General features: G+C 44.0%; 1 protein-coding gene across 16 annotated transcripts in view; it reads right to left on the bottom strand.

Annotated features, from left to right (window-relative positions):
• The window catches only part of ABCC8 (ATP binding cassette subfamily C member 8), a 135,399-nt gene that overhangs the window by 46,662 nt on the left and 68,182 nt on the right, over window positions 1-20,555 (bottom strand). For 11 of the 16 annotated variants that reach the window (XR_006176540.2, XR_010600500.1, XR_006176539.2 and 8 more), the window contains 5 exons: window positions 15,963-16,038; window positions 15,769-15,874; window positions 7,391-7,426; window positions 4,452-4,487; window positions 1,206-1,304 (listed from right to left, as the gene is read on the bottom strand). Coding sequence is in view for 12 of the 16 variants with exons in the window: in XM_042858808.2 (XP_042714742.2) it covers window positions 1,206-1,304; window positions 4,452-4,487; window positions 7,391-7,426; window positions 15,769-15,874; window positions 15,963-16,038 (353 nt within the window). In the remaining 4 variants the exon portion in view is untranslated. The remainder of the gene's footprint in view (window positions 1-1,205; window positions 1,305-4,451; window positions 4,488-7,390; window positions 7,427-15,768; window positions 15,875-15,962; window positions 16,039-20,555) is intronic. The other 5 variants (XM_008174083.4, XM_042858806.2, XM_042858805.2 and 2 more) reach the window with 5 other exon arrangements.

The following is a 20,555-nucleotide window of genomic DNA, read 5'->3' as shown; positions in this document are numbered from 1 at the left end:
CTAACAGATGGCCCCAGACCTGGAGCTGAAGTGTTTGTTTAATGTTCTCCTTTCAAAAAACACAGAATGGGTTGTCTAGTAATTACTTTTGCTGGCACACCAGCTTCCTCCCTCAAAACAGCATTATTTAAAGTGCAGTTACATTTGTAATAAAAAACCAGGGTTCCAACATACAACCTAAAAGATTGTAACACTAATATTATTCCCAACAGTACTGAGCAGAAGTTACAAATGCCACAAATAGGGGCAGACAGTACACAATAGAGAGGCTGGCTCTGGAAGTGTAAGACATGGGTAAATACAATGTCATATATCGGGGAAATTATAAGGAGTTTTCACAGTTTTCTTGTGAACAGGTGGTTCAATATTGAATAATAAATGTCAGTAATGGCATGTGTATCTCTGGGGTAGCCCAATTAGCTGAAACAATGTTATCATTGGACATTTATTGTGGGGTAATCTGACGGAAACACTGGATTCTTTTGCAATGAAATGAGTAACTTTAGTTCCAGTGTCTCAGCCTTACAGGAGCATAACTCTGTTTTCTTAGAAAAATGAACCAAATTCTCCTCTCCTCCCACAGAAGCCAAAGGGCTCATTTAAGCTCTTGGAGCCCTCCTGTCAGAGGGAGTAGGAGAGGAGGGCACCATCTGAGCAGCTGTGACTGAAGGCATTGGGACTGATTTTGAGTTCGCTTATGCCAATATAAATCAGGAGTATCTCCACTGAAGTCAATGGAATTAAACCAGGACAAATTGGATCAGAATTAGGCCCATTGTGTCTGTCTCATATCGGAGCAGATAAAATACATCCAATTCTTCTTCCATTACATTAGTGTAAAATCAGAGTGATTGAGAACAGAATTTGGTCCAGAGCCACTGAGCCCGCTGAGTGGATGACTATCCTCTCTCTCAGGAACATATGTCTGTTGTGGGGACATGGACCACTATCTAAATATCTAGAAGTTCCCTCTTGCATTCAACAAGCAATATTATGTCTGCTGTCAACACAGGACTGCTGGCGAGAAGGAGATCCCTGGGTCACCTGACCATGCCGTGCATCATACCAAGACACCATTATTGACAAACCAGGTAACCAAGGAGGAGAATATGACCTGTTAGCCATAAACAGCTAATGCAGTTGTCTCTGTGAAAGGCAATTAATCTTTCCCTTCCCTTTATTGGCGGGGTGCTGAAACATGTTACCTTTGTTTGTTGAAGGGGCTTTCAAAAATGATATTCTCTTCCACAGTAGCATTGAGCAGCCATGGTTTCTGTGAGGCATATGCCACTGATCCTCTTTTCCTGGAAAAACAGGAATTCCCACCTCATCAGTACAATTAAAAAACAAAACAAAACAAAAAACAAACATATAATGCAGAAACTGGTAATGAGTCTTCACTAATGCAACCTTTCTATTTCCCTTCATTAAGACAAATGAATTTTCCACATATTACATCTCTAACCAAAGAAATGTTATATAATTAGAACCCCTCTTGCACATTGCCATTGTTTTCCTAACAAACATTTTGAATGGAAAACTACATTTGTTCCCTAATTTATTTTCTTCTTTGACATGAGTTTAAGAGAAAGCTAACACACAGCATATTCTGCTTGAGTAATGAGGGTATTGTGAGGCAAGCCAGCAAATGCAAGGAAGTCTAGTTACAGCATTGTTCTGAGAGCCTAATAGAAAGTGTATAGTAGCTGACCAGATAATACATTACAAAAGGGATATTTTGAAAAGGCATATTTGAGGAGTTCAAAAAACAAACAAACGATAACAAAATAAACACAGTGTTTTCCCAATACAATAATAGTTCTTTGGATTCCTCAAGTAAAATATTTTTGAGTCAGGCTGCCCCATAACATAGAAAAAGTAATAGGAGAAGGCTAGTAGCAAGGAAAACTCTGATAGATTCCCCAAGGGGAGTTGTCTCTATTTTGTCCCACCAAATGCAATGTTTGCCCTCACTGTGCAACAAGTAGGTAGGGGTCAGCCTCAAGAATCTGCAGGTCTCAGAGGGTACACCCAGTCTATCACCACAGAAGGCTTGGTCCTCCACTCCTCCCACTCCCCAGTATTTCAGAGGCATGGTTGCTAGGGGTTTCTCACAAGTGATAAACCATGGTCCCTCCTCCATTACAGGGTGGGAGGTTACCTCAGTACAGAGTCAGCCTGACTGTGCTGACTTTAATACAAATTGAGGACTCTCAGCACCTTGTAGGATTCAAGACCTTAATTCCCACATATGTAGCCAGACAGTTCCTGGATAAATATAGGGTACTGACCCCCAGTGGCCTTCCTCATTCAAGAAGTCTGTTTCAATGAGACTGCTCACCAACGTAAGATCAGCAAGATTTGGCCTGATGTGTTTTATTTAAATTAAATAGCTTTTTCCCTTTTTAAAATGTTGCCTGCCTTCCCCAGATCACCATCGTTGTCTGCTGGAGCAGCCATTTCATCACTCCTCTTCTAGCTGGACATTAATGCAATTCAAATCATGTACTGACAGCCAAGTGTACTGGGCACCTTTCTTATCAGAAACTGAGGTCATCTGCCCTGATCTTCTGTCAAGTCTTCACAAGACTTGCCTAGAAATTTTTATGAGACACAAGTTTCTTTGAGGAGCTGAGAGGACAGTGTTATGCTACCCAAAAGGCTTTATTAGTACATTCTAGACATCATTTCTGAGCACAAAAAGTACACGCTCAGTTGGAATTTTAATTATGTTTGATGAATATTCTTGGCTCACAGATGAAATGGAACCTCAAAAACCCTTTACTTCTAGGTCTAATTCCTCACAGGCATTCAGTCCTAACTCAAAAAGAAACCATTAGTTAAATTAGTGTGAAGTTTACATATACACCCATACCTCGATTTAACGTGACCCGATATAACACGAATTCAGATATAATGCCGTAAAGCAGTGCTCTGGGGGGGGCGGGGCTGCGCACTCCGGTGGATCAAAGCAAGTTCAATATAACGCGATTTCATCTATAACGCGGTAAGATTTTTTGACTCCCGAGGACAGCGTTATATTGAGGTAGAGGTGTAAATAATTTTTAGAAGAAATCAGTGCATATGTTATAGGATTAATAAGTATTCAGCAATTCATTTTAAAGTCCAGAGTGTCTCCCATTCACTTGCTGTGGCTTAAAATTGTGCACGTTCTGAAGATTGCTGAAAGGTTACTGCAAATTAGTTTTTTCTAAATAGTTAATTGCTAGCGTGATTGTGATGTTTCAGGGGGGAAAGTCTTATGGGAAATGTGTTTTGTCTTTCAAAACATAGCTATGGAGACTAGCACACTGTGGGTGAAATTCACCCATGTACACTGAACCAGCACAGGGACATTGCTTTAGTCCCATTTAACCCATATTTTGAGCCCTTTAGTGGCCCACAGGACTTGTGCTGGCTCTCTGCACAGGGGTGAATTTCACCCCCCTTTAAATCCAATTCTTTTTAACTGGAAGCTGAGATCAGGTTGACACACAGGGGTAGATCCCATATTTATTACATGGGCAAAATTCTCAAAAACTCTTACCTGCGTGAGAAATTTATGCCCAAGCCCATAGTGTCTCTCATAAGGAATCTAACTGCTAATTCAAACCTCTCATTGAAATCAAAAGAATAATCATTTGAAACCATTAACTTCACTGGAGAGTACCCAGTTGACTCAGAGTCAATTCCATATTGATGTATCATTTAGGAACATAGGTCAAAAGTTTCATTATTTACCCAAGTCCATATTCAAGCCTGATTTTCAGAAGTCAATTCAAGTCAACGTACATAATTAGCATTTCTGAAAATAAAGCCATTTATTTAGTTGTTTATATATGGATGCAGATGCTTAAGTTTTGACCACCAAATTTGACCAAACAAAAAACAACACACAAAAAATGTTGTGGAGTTAGAATTGGTGAGAAGATGAGATACAGTATGTTGCAAACCCTTTATTGTGCTTCTGGAGCCCTGGGTCAAAATTTAGGTTGAGCATTTCTCAAGTTTTTGCAAAATTCATGAACGTCTACTACTGATACAGCAAAAACATTACAAGTCAGCACTGAAGTTCCCTGGCATATCTGAGGGAGGAACACGCACTGTGTTGGTCTTTATACCAGTCTGTGCCACTCTTTCATTTTTACAAGAAATAAACTGAGTCCCTGCTTTTTTTCCCCTCCAGGCTGTCTCAGGTCCCAGGGTACTAGAATGCTGCTGCATTACCACCTATGAATACGCAGAAACATCCATTTATATCATTGTCTAATTTATACCGAAAAAAGGTCTACATGCTTAATTGCTTTTCTGTTTGTTTTCATCTGTTCTAAAGCTTGCAGCAGCTGCACAGAAAGTAAAATAATTCAATCTGATTTCCCAGGAGGCTCAATAGTTGCTACTCATTAATAGGAGACTGATGTTCTTTCCAATTAGGTTTTAAAATATTGTACCTGACTTCCGTGTCAACAGCGGTTTCCTTCTCTGGGCTGCCAAAATCAAAACATCAGTTATTTTTTTAAATCTGTAGACAGCCCACCAGACACGTTAAAAATATTCTAATACAAAAAACTAAATAAGTAAAAAATTATATATATTTATGATTTAACATTCCAAATACAGTATCACGAATGTAGCTATATAACAGAAGTAAAGGTCCTTAATAAGTACAATGCTTTTCTTTATGATATGGAAATTAATGGAGATATCCCATCCCATCTCCTAGAACTGAAAGGGACCTTGAAAGGTCATCGAGTCCAGCCCCCTGCTTTCACTAGCAGGACCAAGTACTGATTTTGCCCCAGATCCCCAAGTGGCCCCCTCAAGGATTGAACTCACAACCCTTGGTTTAGCAGGCCAATGCTCAAACCACTGAGCTATCCCTCCCCCCACTGTACAGCAGAGAAATTGGTAACTCGAAGGGCCCTAACCTGAGAAAAGTTGTATACCCTTAATGGGAATTGAGGAAATGCTAATTACACAACACTGTTATAGACATTGCCTTATTTGTTATTAATCTTCATAAAAATGTTAAAATCTTGTAGGTTTTTCTAATTCTGATCAGATTTTATGTTCTGTTTCAAATCACCTAATTTTTTATTTAATGCAAATACTGTAAAGCATTCTTGTACAGCTGCAACTATCAGACAACTGAGTGCCTCTCCTTCACATTCTTGCAGCCTTTATGCACACAAAACTCCCATTTATTCCAAAGGATATTGCTAAAATATTGCAGAATTTGTATGCTGTTGCACATTTAGCATATTTCTCAATTCAGACACAAAAAACATGTATTTAAAGTCTGGATTATTTAAACATTTTTAAAAACAAAAAGCTGATGGAAGTGACAGCTGTACACTTGGAGCCCAAATCCTGCAAGACCAGGACATTTATAAGCAGACAAATATCTAGCTATAGAAATGACGACAAAAGAAACATGACAGGATTAATTGTTATGAAAACAGTAAAAAAAAACCCAGTACATTTTTGGGGAAAAAAAAGTAAAAAGGGGATTAATTGCAAGGCACTGCAGTTGTTTTTCTATATATCATATAATCCAGGAACTCATACAGAGTCAAATTCTGCTCTCAGTTCTCCCATGCAGTCACACTGATTTTAGAGGGGTTGCACAGATGTGAATTAGGGCAGAATTTTGCCTGTAGTGCAAACACACTGTATAAGGATTTCACAAACTGTTTAAAAACTCAAAATGCAAACACAAAAGAAGAGTAGAACCTTTAACAAACCATGTTTAGTAGGAATAGTAAATAAGTGCAGTTTTATACTAAAAAGCCTCCTGAAATACAAGGAGCTCTCTATCTATATGTAGATATCGATAAACACACACTACAAATGCACGACAGGATTTACAAATTTCTAACAAAATTCCTACATCTGAATGAAATGTGCAGGTTATTCCTCTTGTTGTTAGTAAGGTTAAGGATATGCAAATGACTTCTAATAACTTGACAATTTAGTGCTAACAATGAGCAGACATAGCTATTACAGCAAATGGTGCACACCAAATTATTTTTTATTTCAAAAATAACAGTAATCTTGTCTACAGTTTGTCAGCTGCCTCTTTGTTTATTAAATTATTTTAATTTTCCTGGCTGCATTTTTAATATAACTGATGATACAAATAATGAAGTGACTACATTTTGCACAGCGTATTAATCCAGTGTAATGCCAACCAATAAAGAATCAGCAAGCCATATGACTTCTCTCTCTTTATAAGCAGTCAATTGACAATCCTTATTCACAAAGAAATATTAGTTGGTTTGACAATGTGGAACAGGTAAGGAGAACAGAAAACTTGAAATCAGGCTCAGGAATTAGGTATAAGGAACTGCTTTATAGTAATGGCAGAAAAAGAGGCTGTAAAGGAACATTCGAGAGTAAGAGGGAAATGTACTGTAGGTCAGGAATAAGCTCTTGTCAAAGGGATCTATCAGATACATAATTAGGTGGGAAATAAGCATAGTGAAAGATACTCAATCTGATGGGTAGGGGGACAAACTTGAGAAACAAGCAAAGCAGTAGCGGAGGAGCATGAGAATCCAAAAGTAACAGCAGTAGTGTAGTTAATGCTTCAGAGAGCCAGGAAGACTTTCTGGTCAGTAGAGGACACGCACTATAGGGAGAGTCAGAAAAAAGGACATAGGGTGAAATCCTGGCTCCACTGAAATCAATGACAAAGGTCTCATTGATTTTAATGGGGCCAGGATTTCACTCATGATTTTTTAGAACTGTCACCTGTACAACATTCCAGATGTTTGCATGCCAGGCTAAGATGCCAAGCATGGCATTGTCTGTTCCAGAATGAGATTTGAGAAGTATTCCAGAAATCTAAGGTGAACTCAGCTCTCAAATTAGTTATAAGGCAAACATGATTTCCATGCCAGGATGCCCAGCGAAGACATGGACTAATCTGTACTCCCCACACGTTTTTTAATTTCCCACATGCCCGAAGACCTGGGGGTGGGGGAGTGAAAATAAAAGCCTCATGACAGGATGAAGGAAATGAAGACAAGGGTAAAGGTGAAAGATTGCATTAACAAATAAGACTTTTAAAGTGATAGTGCTAGAAAGTGCTGATAAGTGCTGAAAATGTGGAACTAGGGAATAACCTGATTTAGGAATTTACAGTGGGATTCGTGAAAGTACTTAAGTGATTTAGGAGCCTAAGTCATTTTAGTGCTTTGGAAAATTTTATCCTAAGTGGCTTAAGAGCACAAGTCCCACTGACTTAAAAAAAAAAAAACCCTCACCTTATGTTTTTTCTCTTTAATGGTATTTAATAGTTTGACAAGCTGAATTCCCCTTTGGTTCCTTCCACTGTGATTAATTTAGTAGGAAGTAGAAAGAGCAACAATCACATATAATACCATACCTGACATCTTCCCCTGTCTCGCTGTCAGGAATACTGCTGCATCACAAATAAAAAGCAGACAAAGATGGTTTACTTAAGTAAATATGAGCAATCTGCCCCAGAAAGAGTAACAATTAAATTCTACTTTGCATATAGACTGCAAACAGTGTTTATCACAGGTTGCTGCTGTTTGAAGACAGCAGCATCTGTTCCTTCTACAGAAATTGCACTTTGTTTTAGCAGTCATAAAAAAATGAATTCGTGTCCAGCAGTGTTTTCCTCATAGTCAGCTCATTCAGCTTGAACAACACTTGAGACTACTATAAGTGCCTAGGGCTATGTCTATCCAACCAGGGTCAACACTGTTCATAGGAGGTGTGTATATGTACATAGGTGTGTAAGAGGGACAGAGGATTATTGTCTAGACTATTTTCAAATGCATCAAGTTGTTTAAAAACCAAGTTGTTTTGATACAGCAATCTATTACAGATATAAATGTGCCATGCCTCTTCTGAATCATTCTAATTTCAGGTCCAGTGAGAAAAATGGAAAGCAGTGTTTGTGTCCAATGGGGATAATCAAATGAAATTAGGAAGGGGCACAATTTTTGTGCTTTAATGGTAGCCACCTAACTACCCAATTTGTGCTAACAAATGCAAGTTTGTGCAGGCACATGGGAAAAAAATGCACCTGTTGTTTAAAAAGCTAGGTTATGGTTCCTTTGAAAAGTTAGTCCATAATAAGCCATCATGGTACCTAAATTCAGTTGACTACAGAATTCCTGAGAGCTTGCCAACATGTTGTATTTTTTACTAAAAAATTCTCTCCCACACACAATTAACCTACATTTTACTCACATAAGCCACTACATAATCAAAAGTAAACCCCACTGCACCTTTCTGTCCAAAAGCCCATGAATCTTAATGCATAGCAAGTTTATTCAACAGCAATATATTCTTTATTGAAACACTGAAAAGGCTGATATATTGAAAATCTTCTCCATCCCGTGCATGCCCTGCACAAGAACCAGGGACTGTCTCAGTCCCTGTAACACACATCACCCCCAAATGGGGGCAGGGAGAGGTACAGACTTGTCCTCACTCCCCCTAAGTCAGCTGTGGAGTGGGTTAAGAGCAGGATTATGCAGCCTGCATGGTCCTTCTCTGCACTGGGTAGTGCAGGAAGGGACTGTATCTCTCTCAGTGTGATGGGCAGTACGGATCCTTTCAGCTGCAGGTGGGTCACTCATGGCCGGTATCACCCATTCTACTGAGCTCTCCCTTAGGCAGCTTGTGCCACTCTACTCAAGGCAGTGCCTGAGTGGCACCATCATCCTCTGAAAAAGTAATACGTGGTCCAGCAATACACTGTGATGAGCCTATATCTGATTTACTGCATTACCTGAATCCTGATCCTAGAAAGTGGCAGTTTATTACAAGTAATGCTAAATCAGGTCCTTGCTTTGTGTTTCTGTAAAGTATTGAGCACATTTTCTCTGAAAATATCTGGTCAATATGTAGTGGCAGTCAAAAAAAATGAACAGAACATTAGGAACCATTAAGAAAGGGATAGATAGGATAGAAAATATCATAATGCCACTGTATAAGTCGATAGTATGCCCACATCTGGAATATTGCATATAGTTCTGGTTGCCTCATCTCCAAAAATTGGAATTGGAAAAGGTGTAGAGAAGGGCAACAAAATTATTATGGATATGGAACAGCTGCCATATGAAGAGAGATTAAAAAGACTGGGACTGTTCAGTTTAGGAAACAGACAAATAAGGGGTGATAAGACAGAGGTCTAAAAACCATGAATGGTGTGGAGAAAGTTATAAGAAAATATAATTTATCCCCTTCACATAACACAAGAATTAGGAGTCACCCAATGAAATTAATAGGCAGCAGGTTTGCTTTAAGCATAAGGAAGTATTTCTTCACACAACACAGAGACACCCAGTGAAACTGATTGCCAGGGAATGTGTGAAGGCCAAAAGTTAACTGGGTTAAAAAACCCACCAGATAAGTTCATGGAGGATAGGCCCATCAATGGCTATTAACCAAGATGGTCAGGAATGCAACCCCATGCTCTGGGTGAACCTAAACTTCAGAGTGGGCTGTAGCCCACGAAAGCTTATGCTCTAATAAATTTGTTAGTCTCTAAGGTGCCACAAGTACTCCTGTTCTTTTTGCAGATACAGGCTAACACGGCTGCTACTCTGAAACCTAAACTTCTGACTGTCAGAAGCTGGGACTGGATCACTCGATAATTGCCCTGTTCCATTCATTCCTTCTCAAGCATCTGGCACTGGCCACTGTCAGGCTATTGGGCTAGACGGACCATTGATCTGACCCTGTATGGCCATTCTTATGTTCTTAGGATAACATTCCCCCAAATTCAGTCTTCTTTTTGCTTTCTTCCATGTCCTCTGTCTTCTTCCCCTTGCTTTACCTCTTTATCCCCACTTTATGGCACCTTAATTAGAGGGCATTTGATTCCAAGTCTTATAGTGGCACATTCCAAGCATTACAGTTGTGACCACTGCATTGAGGGCCAAATTTTAAAAAGATATTTAGGCATCTAAAGATGCAGATAGATGCTTAGTAGGAGTTTCAAAAGTGTGTATGCACTTAACGCCCATTGAAATAACTGGGAATCATACATTTTCTCTTTAAAATATATGAAGGATAGAGCTTCCAATTTCATTAGCACAATGTCCTTGAGGGAAAGAATTTGGAGTGATGGAATTAAGAGTTATTTTGCAATGTGAGTTACTGGAGCCAAGAATTGCCCTTTACTATAACATAATCTGAGTGGCACATATTACTGCCTGAGCTAGGACAGCAAATTATGGTGATTTTTTTATAAGATTACCCTCTTTGAACCTTAGGCTTTGTCTACACTGGCAAGTTTCTGTGCAGTAAAGCAGCTTTCTGCGCTATAACTCCCAAGGTGTACACACTGCCAAGCCACTTAGTGTGCAGAAACTATGCAGTTGCAGCGCTGTAAAAAAAAAACCACCCCGATGAGAGGCATACAGCTTTCTGCACTGGGGGTACAGGGCCGTGGTGCCAGTGTAGACACCCTGGTTGATTACAGCGCTGTGACTGGCCTCCAGGAGGTGTCCCAAAATGCCTGTTCTTGCCTCTCTGGTCATCGGTTTGAACTCTGCTGCCCTGCCCTCAGGTAACCAACCATCATCCCCACCCTGTAAATTCCTTTGGAATTTTGAAAGTCCCCTTCCTGTTTGCTCAGTGATGCATGCAGTGGTCTCAGTGCATCTTTCCAGGTGGCAATGCCTGCTCCACGCACCAGGCGATTCCCCGCTTGGAACAATGCCGAGCTGCTGGACCTCATCAGCATTTGGGGAGAGGAGGCTATCCAGTCCCAGCTGCATTCCAGCCGCAGGAATTATGATACCTACGGACAGATTTCACGATGCATGACAGAAAGGGGCCATGACTGGGACACACTACAGTGCAGGGTCAAAGTGAAGCAGCTTTGGAACGCCTACCACAATGCATGGGAGGCAAACCACCGCTCCGGTGCTGCGCCCAGGAGCTGCGGTTCTATGAAGAGCTGAACGTGCTACTCAGTAATGACCCCACCTCCACTGCAAAGGCCACGGTGGATATTCATGCCAGTCAAGACTGGACCGAGCCAGGACGAGGAAATCTTGGATAAGGATGTGGAGGGGGACCCAGAGGCAGAAGACGACTTCGAGATCTGAGATGCATGCAAACAGGAGCTCTTTTCTACCCCGGAGGCTAGCCAGTCACAGCTGTCGGAGTTTGGCGAAGTGCAAACAGGAGAGGAGGCCCTTGGTAAGTGGCTTTGATTTTGGAAATCACTGAAGCGAGCTGTTGGGGGCAGGAGGGTGGCAGAAAGCACGCTTGTGTTTGTTTTATGCGTGGATCACCACATGCCTAGTCTGATGCAGAACAGGCTGTTGATTGACTCCCTCATTTCATGGGAATCTGCCTCAGAGATCTCCAGGAACTCTCATGGAGATACTGGGCAATCCGCTGCCACAGGTTCTTTGCAGAGCTGCTTTGTTTCTTGCCCCATTAATGGTAACTTTCCCGCGCCACTCTGCTGTCACTGGGGCGGGGACCATTGCTGCACATAGGCGAACTGCATAAGGGCCAGTGCGGAAGCCGTAGTCTTGGAGAATACCCTCCCTGGATTCCCTGCTCACCCTCAGCAGCGAGATATCTTCCATAATGAACACAGCCTATGGAAAATGTGCGGACAGGAATGATTATCAGGCCCCTCTACAGTGCTGGCTCTCCCCAAGAGCCACGTGCCCAGTGTACAGTAGGGTCCAGGAACACTGATTTACCCTGCCCCTGTAGCTACTCACCATTTTGGGGAGCTTGTGGCTCATGTGTGCTTGCCTGGGGTCAGCCAGTTAGTGACAGGTATGTGGACAGTGGCTGTGTTTTAAATCACTGAATCAGTGTTCTGTGCATCGCAAACAATACTGCTTCTATAAAATGTTGCATTTTGGCTTCACAGAGATGACCTTGGGAACCCAGCCTCCCTCTTTGTTATCGCTGGCTGAACAGGACAGTGAGAAGAGGGACCGAAAGGAGAACGGGGCACGCCAGAATGAAGGTACGGAGCGGCTCTTACACGTTATGGAGCGCCAAGCGGACACGCTCCAGGTGATACTAGCATTGAAAATGGAGCAGCTCCATGCCTGCCCTCCCATGCAGCCGCTGTCGCAAAAAACTCTTTCCCATGCGCCCCTTAGATACCGCCAGCACACTCTTATCAACCTCCTGGCTCCAGTCTGTACCTGTTGCATTCCACTCTTCCCCCGTCACAGTCCAGCACTGCAGACTCCCAATACTCACTGCACTGAACACCCATCCCTCTGCAGTTTACCCCTGCTGAAGTACAGTACCCATTGCACTGTACTCCAAAGGAGAAGGTTGGATATATCCCTGGACATAAACAAATCTTTAACCTTCCCGGGACCCCATCTCCTCCTGGGACCTTCCCTTCCCACCTCCTCCTCAGTGCTGATGGTTTATTTTGTTTGTCTCTCTCCTCTGGTTGTTGTTTTTTAATAACAGAATTGTCTTGGTTTGAAAGCAATCTTTATTCTATTAATTGAAAGCAAACAGAGCCCTGCAAAGCAACAGACAATTATCTTAAACCTTCATATTGCATCGTCTGCACCAATCACAATCACCTCCTAGCATTACAAGCACTGCACTCCTGAGCATAACAACAAATATTAGTGGCTTTCAGCTTCAAATTGCTGCCTCAAGGGATCCCTGATCCTTATGGCCCCGCGCTGCATCCCTCTAATAGCCCTGGTCTCTGGCTGTTCAATTCGGCCTCCAGGTGCTGAGCCTCAGCGGTCCAGTCCTGAGTGAAGCTTTCACCCTTCCCTTCACAAATATTATGGAGCGTACAGCACGCAGCTATAAGCGTTGGAATATTGTCATCGGCCAGGTTCAGCCCCCCATATAGGCAGCGCCAGCAGGCCTTTAAACAGCCAAAAGCACACTCAGTCATTCTGCACTTGCTCAGCCTGTTGTTGAACCGCTCCTTGCTTCTGTCAAGTTGTCCTGTGTATGGCTTCATAAGCCACGGCATTAAGGGATAGGAGGGGTCTCCCAGGATCACAATGGGCATTTTGACTTCCTCTACGGTGATTTTCTGGTCTGGGAAGAAAGTCCCTACTTGCAGCTTCCTGAACAGGCCAGTATTCCGAAAGATGCATGCATCTTGCACCTTTCTGGACCAGCCTGTGTTAATGTCTGTGAAATGCCCACAGTGATCCACAAGCACCTGGAGAAACATAGAGAAATACCCCTTCTGATTAATGTACTCGGTGGTTAGGCGGTCTGTGGCCAGAATTAGAATATGCGTGCCATCTATCACCCCTCCGCAGTTAGGGAAGCCCATTTGTGCAAAGCCATCCTCGTCACGCACGTTGTCCAGAGTCACGGTCTTTTAGAGCAAGATGTGATAAATGGCCCTGCACAGTTCCGTCAACATGCGTCCAACGGTCAACTTTCCCACTCCGAACTGGCTTGCGACCGATCGGTAGCAGTCTGGAGTAGCCAGCTTCCACAGTGCAATCGCCACACACTTCTCCAATGACAAGGCAGCTCTCATTCTTGTGTCCTTGCGCTGTAGGGCTGGGGAGAGCTCATCACACAGTCCCATGAATCATCCGAATGTTCTGCAGCCACTGCTCGTCATCCCAGACATGCATGACTATGTGATCCCACCCCACCACTCAGTGCTTGTTTCCTGAGCCCACTGTGGTCAGCACCTCCATGAATGCCACAAACAATCTCGTGTCGAAGCTACTAGGCGTGGTGAGATCAATGTCGCACTCCTCTTGCCTTTGTCAATTTAAGGAATCACTCCACTGTCACTCATGACATGTTAGTCAGAATGAGCAGCATACTGGACAACAGTTCGGGATCCATTCCTGCAGACCAAAGAGGCAGAGTGCACAGTACACAAACCAGTGAAAGATGACTCCAAATGTGGATGGAAGCACAAGGATTGCTGGGATGCGAAGCAATTTACCATGGGGCTTTGGGTCAGGACCCAGGGATGCCCTGCGACCCCCTCCACCTTCCCACAACTCTTAGCAGCAGAAGAGGAAGAGATGCTCTGTGGGATAGCTGCCTAAAGTGCACCGCTCTGAAGACTGCTGCAAGTGTCGCAAGTATGAACATGCTATTGCGCAGGCAGCTGACAGTGTGAACACACAACAGCAGTTTCCCTTCAGCGCTCTCTGAGTGGCACTGTACCTCTACCAGTGTAGACATCCCCTTAGAATCTGCCAGGCAGTCTTATCAAATCAGTGCAGCCTCCATCTGGTAGCTGTACTGCAGGTGTGCACAATTTATATATAATTGAAGCCAACACTCAAACTGGGACCCCTGCAGAACTTTCTACAGACTGTGGTTCTGAAAGATGAAAAAAGAATCTTGCCCTCCGTAGGAGCTGTGCTAAGGTTGTTTCAGTTGGAAGCTCCTGTATACCCATGTGACAGATAGCAAAGCAAATGTGATAACTGCTGGATTTGAACCTGTCATACTTTGGCGCAATGGGATAAAAGAAATTGAAACCAGTCATGACCTTTACACTGTTATTGAGCACATACTTGGCCAACAAGCCAGTGGTATTTATAAACAGTCTGATCAGACTCATAATTTCATCTGCTTTAGTTTAGAATCAGCAGTTAAAATAACATTTTTAATCATGTTATTTTTAAACAAAATATTTACACTTTTACTGAAATGGAGTTATTTCAGCTAATCAGAGTGAAAGGATGCTGTACAGCTGTTGATGCATAACTTTCTTATGGTTATACTCTGGTTTCTCTCCAGAGCTGTGTGGCCTAATAGATAGAGCACTGGATTAAGAATCCGGAGACCTGCTTTCTATTCTTGGCTCTGCCAACAACCTGCTAGGTGACCTTGAGCAACTCACATAACCTATTGGTGTCTCAGTTTCCTGACCTGTAAAATGGGGATAATGATACTGACCTCCTTTGTAAAGCACTTTGAGCTAGGTATTATCAACAATTATGAAAATGCATAGCACTCTGATTGGTTGAGGGTGCAGTTACTTCTCTGAAACAGTGGCGTATGTAAAATCCCTGTTCATTGACTGGCTGAGAATCATTGTTAGCCAATCAGAGTGTCCTATAACTGCATGCTTGTTCCTTAATTCCCAGTCAGCTGGAAGAAAAAGTATTTATATCTGCTAGATTCCTCTGCACTTGTCCATAGACTTCATGCAAACAATTGTACTATAAAGAGTTTTATGACACAGTGCAGCTAGTAAAACTGAAAAAAAAATCTATTCTTGTAATATGCACAAGATAAAAAACATTCACACACATTTATCTCTGATAATGAGCAGAGAGGGTGGGGTGTTATTGAAAATCTTATAAAAACATAGTATACAGTACATTAATTGAAATTTGACTTGATATTTAAAAGACCAGACTGCGACTGTCCCTTATTCAAGTTTTGGGGTGCAGTAGCTTTCTCTCTGCATTTCCCAAACAAAAGCCAGACCTAACTACAGCCTGCCATTTTGTGAGCACAGGAACAACTTCTTATGTGTCCCCTTGAAAGAGCATATGGACAAGACTATGCTCCCCCCAGCATGGCCCACAAAGCAGGCCAGGTGCATCAGGGAAGTATCCTGAGCATATTGCGATTTATCCAATATCTGTGATGCGAGACCACTGATGAGACATGGTGACCTTTAGGACTAAATTCTCCCCTTGGATACGTGTCCACAACACGCACTGAATTCACAAGAGCTGTGCACATGGCTCTGAGGGTAGAATTTGGCCCTTTTCTGACCTATTACCATTCAGCACAAACATGAAATCTTTAAATAGTTACCTGTTCCAGAATACATTCCCGGAAGTCTTCTGCATCTCCCCAAGTGTCGCTAGTAAGAGTGAAGACTTACCACAGCCCACCTGTCCTACGATCATTGTTAACTGACCTGGGAGAGTGGGAAGCATATTTGAGGTTCTGATTACCAGACATTTGCTGAACATGTGTTATTCGATACATCTGCTGTGTTTTTTTACCTTGAGGGATTCGGATATCAATGTTGGACAATGTCGCAGATCCTTCAGGCGTCCAGGTGAAAAATCCATTTGTGATCTATGGCAATATGTTGAGAAATGAAAAATGAAAAAAAAAAAAAAACCAGCGTCAGGGCACACCTGTTTGTTTTCGGCGTATGAGAGAAATATCCGTTGTCATCCTTAAATTGGACATGGGACCAGAGGTTGACTCTGCTCAAAGAAGTAAAGCTAAGGCTTTCAGTGCCTGATTTTCAAAAAGGGGCCTCCCTTTCTGTGTATAATACTCTGCACCCATGTGTGTGAGAGAGCTGGTTGGAAAATGGTGAAAAGCTTTGGTGAAAAGTTTTTGCATTATTGTGTGAAACAATTCTGATGAAATTCTGAAAATCAAAACAATTTAACCAGCTCTTTATGTGCATGTGTCAGCCTTCAGGTGATTCTATTACAAATTCTGCAGCTTACCTTGTGGGTTTGCCACATCTTAAGTGATAGGAATAGATCAGCATGCAAAATATGGGTGACATTCATCCCTGTGCAGAGAGCAAGCACAAGGTCTATGTATCACTTAAATGGTTCAGGAGCCTTGGCTGCTCTCTGTAGACCCCGGAATGCCACTCTTTATACATAACTGCAGTCAGAGTCCCAAGTATAATAAGCTTACAGAATTTTTCACATAATACATCTTCTGAAGCAGAAATTAAGTATTGCTGCCAATAGTCACTCTTAACGCTATTTTCTTCTGTGTTTCTTATGTATGATTCTCTGCCAAGTTTGGAGGTAACTTTCCCCCTCACCTGGATTTATTTGATCCTTTCTTTAGACCTTTTAAAAATTACTGTAAAGTAGTGCTCCAGGGCTTTAACTGGAGTGAGGCTTTCCTGTGACACTCCAATAAATGGGGACTTGAGGAGCAATTTTCCAGCACAGTAAATAAATTGGGCTGCTTGTCCTGTCTTATTACTGAGAGAGAAGCAGGGAATCACTCCACCGAAGAAGCCAACGGATTTACAGTGATGTAAGAGATCAGTCAGGCCCAGCATGTTTGGACCTGGGAGAGAGGTAGAACGGGGCATCTTTTTGTGTTGGCTTCAGGGCGGCTCCAGGCATCAGCCTGGCAAGCAGGTGCTTGGGGCGGCCGCTCTGGAGAGGGGCGGCAGGTTCAGGTATTCGGCGGCAATTCGGTGGATGGTCCCTCACTCCCGCTCGGAGCGAAGGACCTCCCGCCGAATTGCCGCCACAGATCGCGATCGTGGCTTTTTTTTTTTTTTTTTTGGCTGCTTGGGGCGACCAAAACCCTGGAGCCGGCCCTGGTTGGCTTGCAACTTCCACAGGGGAAAAATGACATTTGTTACCTTGGGGAGCCCCCAAGAAAAAAAATGAGAGAAAGGCTTTGGGGTCCTTACGTGTCTCTCTAGAAGAAAGAAGGCAGCCAAGGAATCCTCACTTGAAAAAAAGACTCACTGGGGAAAGGAACAGCAAAGAACTGTCTGGGATGAAAGCGAAACCAGGAACACCAGGGGCTTGGGAGCAGCTTTGGGTCAGCTTGTGACAATGGTGACAGATGAGGGAGCCAAAGATTACAGTTGCTAGCAGCTGGCCCTTGATCAATTTTTTTTCTACCCTATTTGTAGTCAAATCCTGCACCCATTTCAAGCGGAGTGCCCCAAGGGTCGGTCCTGGGGCTGGTTTTGTTTAATATCTTTATTAATGATCTGGAGGATGGTGTGGACTGCACTCTCAGCAAGTTTGCAGATGACACTAAACTGGGAGGCGTGGTAGATACACTAGAGGGTAGGGGTCGGATACAGAGGGACCTAGACAAATTACAGGATTGGGCCAAAAAAAACCTGATGAGGTTCAACAAGGATAAGTGCAGAGTCCTGCACTTAGGACGGAAGAATCCCATGCACTGCTACAGACTAGGGACCGAATGGCTAGGTAGCAGTTCTGCAGAAAAGGACCTAGGGGTCAGAGTGGACGAGAAGCTGGATATGAGTCAACAGTGTGCTCTTGTTGCCAAGAAGGCTAACGGCATTTTGGGCTGTATAAGTAGGGGCATTGCCAGCAGATCGAGGAACATGATCGTTCCCCTTTATTTGACATTGTTGAGGCCTCATCTGGAGTACTGTGTCCAGTTTTGGGCCCCACACTACAAGAAGGATGTGGAAAAATTGGAAAGAGTCCAGCAGAGGGCAACAAAAATGATTAGGGGTCTGGAGCACATGACTTATGAGGAGAGACTGAGGGAACTGGGATTGTTTAGTCTCCAGAAGAGAAGAATGAGAGGGGATTTGATAGCTGCTTTCAACTACCTGGGGGGGGGGGGTTGCAAAGAGGATGGAGCTCGGCTGTTCTCAGTGGTGGCAGATGACAGAACAAGGAGCAATGGTCTCAAGTTGCAGTGGGGGAGGTCTAGGTTGGATATTAGGAAACACTATTTCACTAGGAGGGTGGTGAAGCACTGGAATGCGTTACCTAGGGAGATGGTGGAGTCTCCTTCCTTGGAGGTTTTTAAGGCCCGGCTTGACAAAGCCCTGGCTGGGATAATTTAGTTGGGAATTGGTCCTGCTTTGAGCAGGGGGTTGGACTAGATGACCTCCTGAGGTCCCTTCCAACCCTGATATTCTATGATTCATTGTCTCTGGCTATATCACTACCATTCCAGAGTCCTGGGGTCTGCAAAATTCTCTCTCCTGTCTCAGCACTGCCTGATGTTCTTTTCCCCAGAAAGAGTGGATCTCTGAGAAGATCTTTCTGGAAGTCTGCCCCAGGCCAGAAGGGCTCAAGGACTCAAAAATGAGAACAGTAATCCCATTTCACTTCTGAGCTGAGTCAGGATATGTACCGGAGTCTTTGGAGTGTAACAGCTAATGCACTAACCAGTTGTCCTACTTAGTCCCTTTAGTAGTAAATGAACTAGCACAGATATCACTCATTTTGTTGCGACAGGGATGCACATGCTGTCACAGACAGGCTAAATAAATAACTCCATCATTATAACAGCCATCAACATTTGCTGCTGCCAGACAGTTCTATAGCAAGTCAGACTCATCCATCTTTAAAGAGGATTAGGGGCTTCTAATCCTTTCTTTGGAGAAGCTGGAGGTTTTTGTTTTGAGGTCAGGGCTAATTATTCAAAAACACATGAAATGTAGAAAGGCTGAAGGAATTTTAAGGAGGACATACACACAACTATTCAAAACTAGGGTTACCATTCGTCCGGATTTACCCGGACATGTCCTCCTTTTTGTACTAAAAATAGCGTCCGGGGGGAATTTGTAAAGCACTCACAATGTCCGGGATTTCCCCCCCAGGCAGAGCAGACCGAGCGGCTGGGAGGGCTGCAGGGAAGTCCCGGGCTGGACCCCGGAGCAGCTGTAGAGGAGCCGGATCCGCCCTGCATTCTGAGCAAGTGTATCAGCACAAAGTGCAGCCCTCCCCTTTTGCAACAGGGAGCGGTTTCTGCCATGCAGCGTAGCAAAACGGGAGCGAGAGCACTTTGTGCTGATACAAGGGCAGCTCTCCCCTGCAGTCCAGTCCGGGCCAGGGACCGGGTTTTGTTGTGCAGGGCCAGGGACCCGGTTTTGTTGTGCTGGGGAGCTCAGCCACGTGTCCGGCTCACACAGAGCCCAACAGCCTGTTCTGAGCAGCAGGGTAAGGGGGCCAGGGGGCAGGAAGGTTCTGGAGGTGGCAGTCAAGAAACGGGGGGGGGGCTTTTTGGGGGGAGTGGAGAAAGTTTTGGGCAGTCAGGGTACAGGTAGGGGGTAGGGTCCTGGGGGGCAGTTGGGGGGGGTCTTAGGAGGGGGCAGTTAGGGGACAAGGAACAGGGAATCTTAGGTAGGGGGTGGGGTTCTGGAGGGCAGTTAGGAGCAGGGGTCCCAGGAGGGGGCAGTCAGGGGACAAGGAGCGGGGTGGGGGGCTGAGAGTTCTGGGGGGGAGCTGTCAGGGGGCAGGAGTGGGGAGAGGGATCAGAGCAGTCAGGGGACAGGGAGCAGAGGGGTTTAGATGGGTTGGGAGTTCTGGGGGGGGCTGTCAGGGGGCAGGAGTGGGGAGAGGGATCGGAGCAGTCAGGGGACAGGGAGCAGAGGGGTTTAGATGGGTTGGGAGTTCTGGGGGGGGGGCTGTCAGGGGGTGGGGAGTGGTTGGATGGGGCGTGGGAGTCCCAGGGGTCTGTCTGGGGGTGGGGGTGTGGATAAGGGTTGGGGCAGTCAGGGGACAAGAGGCAGGGAGGCTTAGATAGGGAGTGGAGTCCTGGGGGGCAGTTAGGGGCAGGGGTCCCAGGAGGGGGCAGTCAGGGGACAAGGAACGGGGGGAGGGTTGGGGGTTCTGGGGGGGCGGGAAGTGGGAGGGGCAGGGGCGGGGCTAGGGCGGGGCTCCTCCCGTCCTCTTTTTTGCTTGCTGAAATATGGTAACCCTATCAAAACCAATACATTGAAAATCAATTCAGCAATGTTTTCTTTACTTGAAGCAAAATGGATGGCAACAGCTTCTTTAGGAAACAGTGGGGATAAAAATTACTCTTTGCCTTTGGTTTCTTTGAGTGGAATTAGGTGTCTGGCAGCTGTAGGTTATCCATTAATTTTTGAACTTGGA

The sequence above is a fragment of the Chrysemys picta genome, chromosome 4 (genome assembly GCF_011386835.1).
Source record: "Chrysemys picta bellii isolate R12L10 chromosome 4, ASM1138683v2, whole genome shotgun sequence".
NCBI lineage: Eukaryota > Metazoa > Chordata > Testudines > Emydidae > Chrysemys > Chrysemys picta.
Note: the sequence above shows the minus strand (reverse complement) of the source record. Positions and strands in the feature narration are given on the sequence as shown.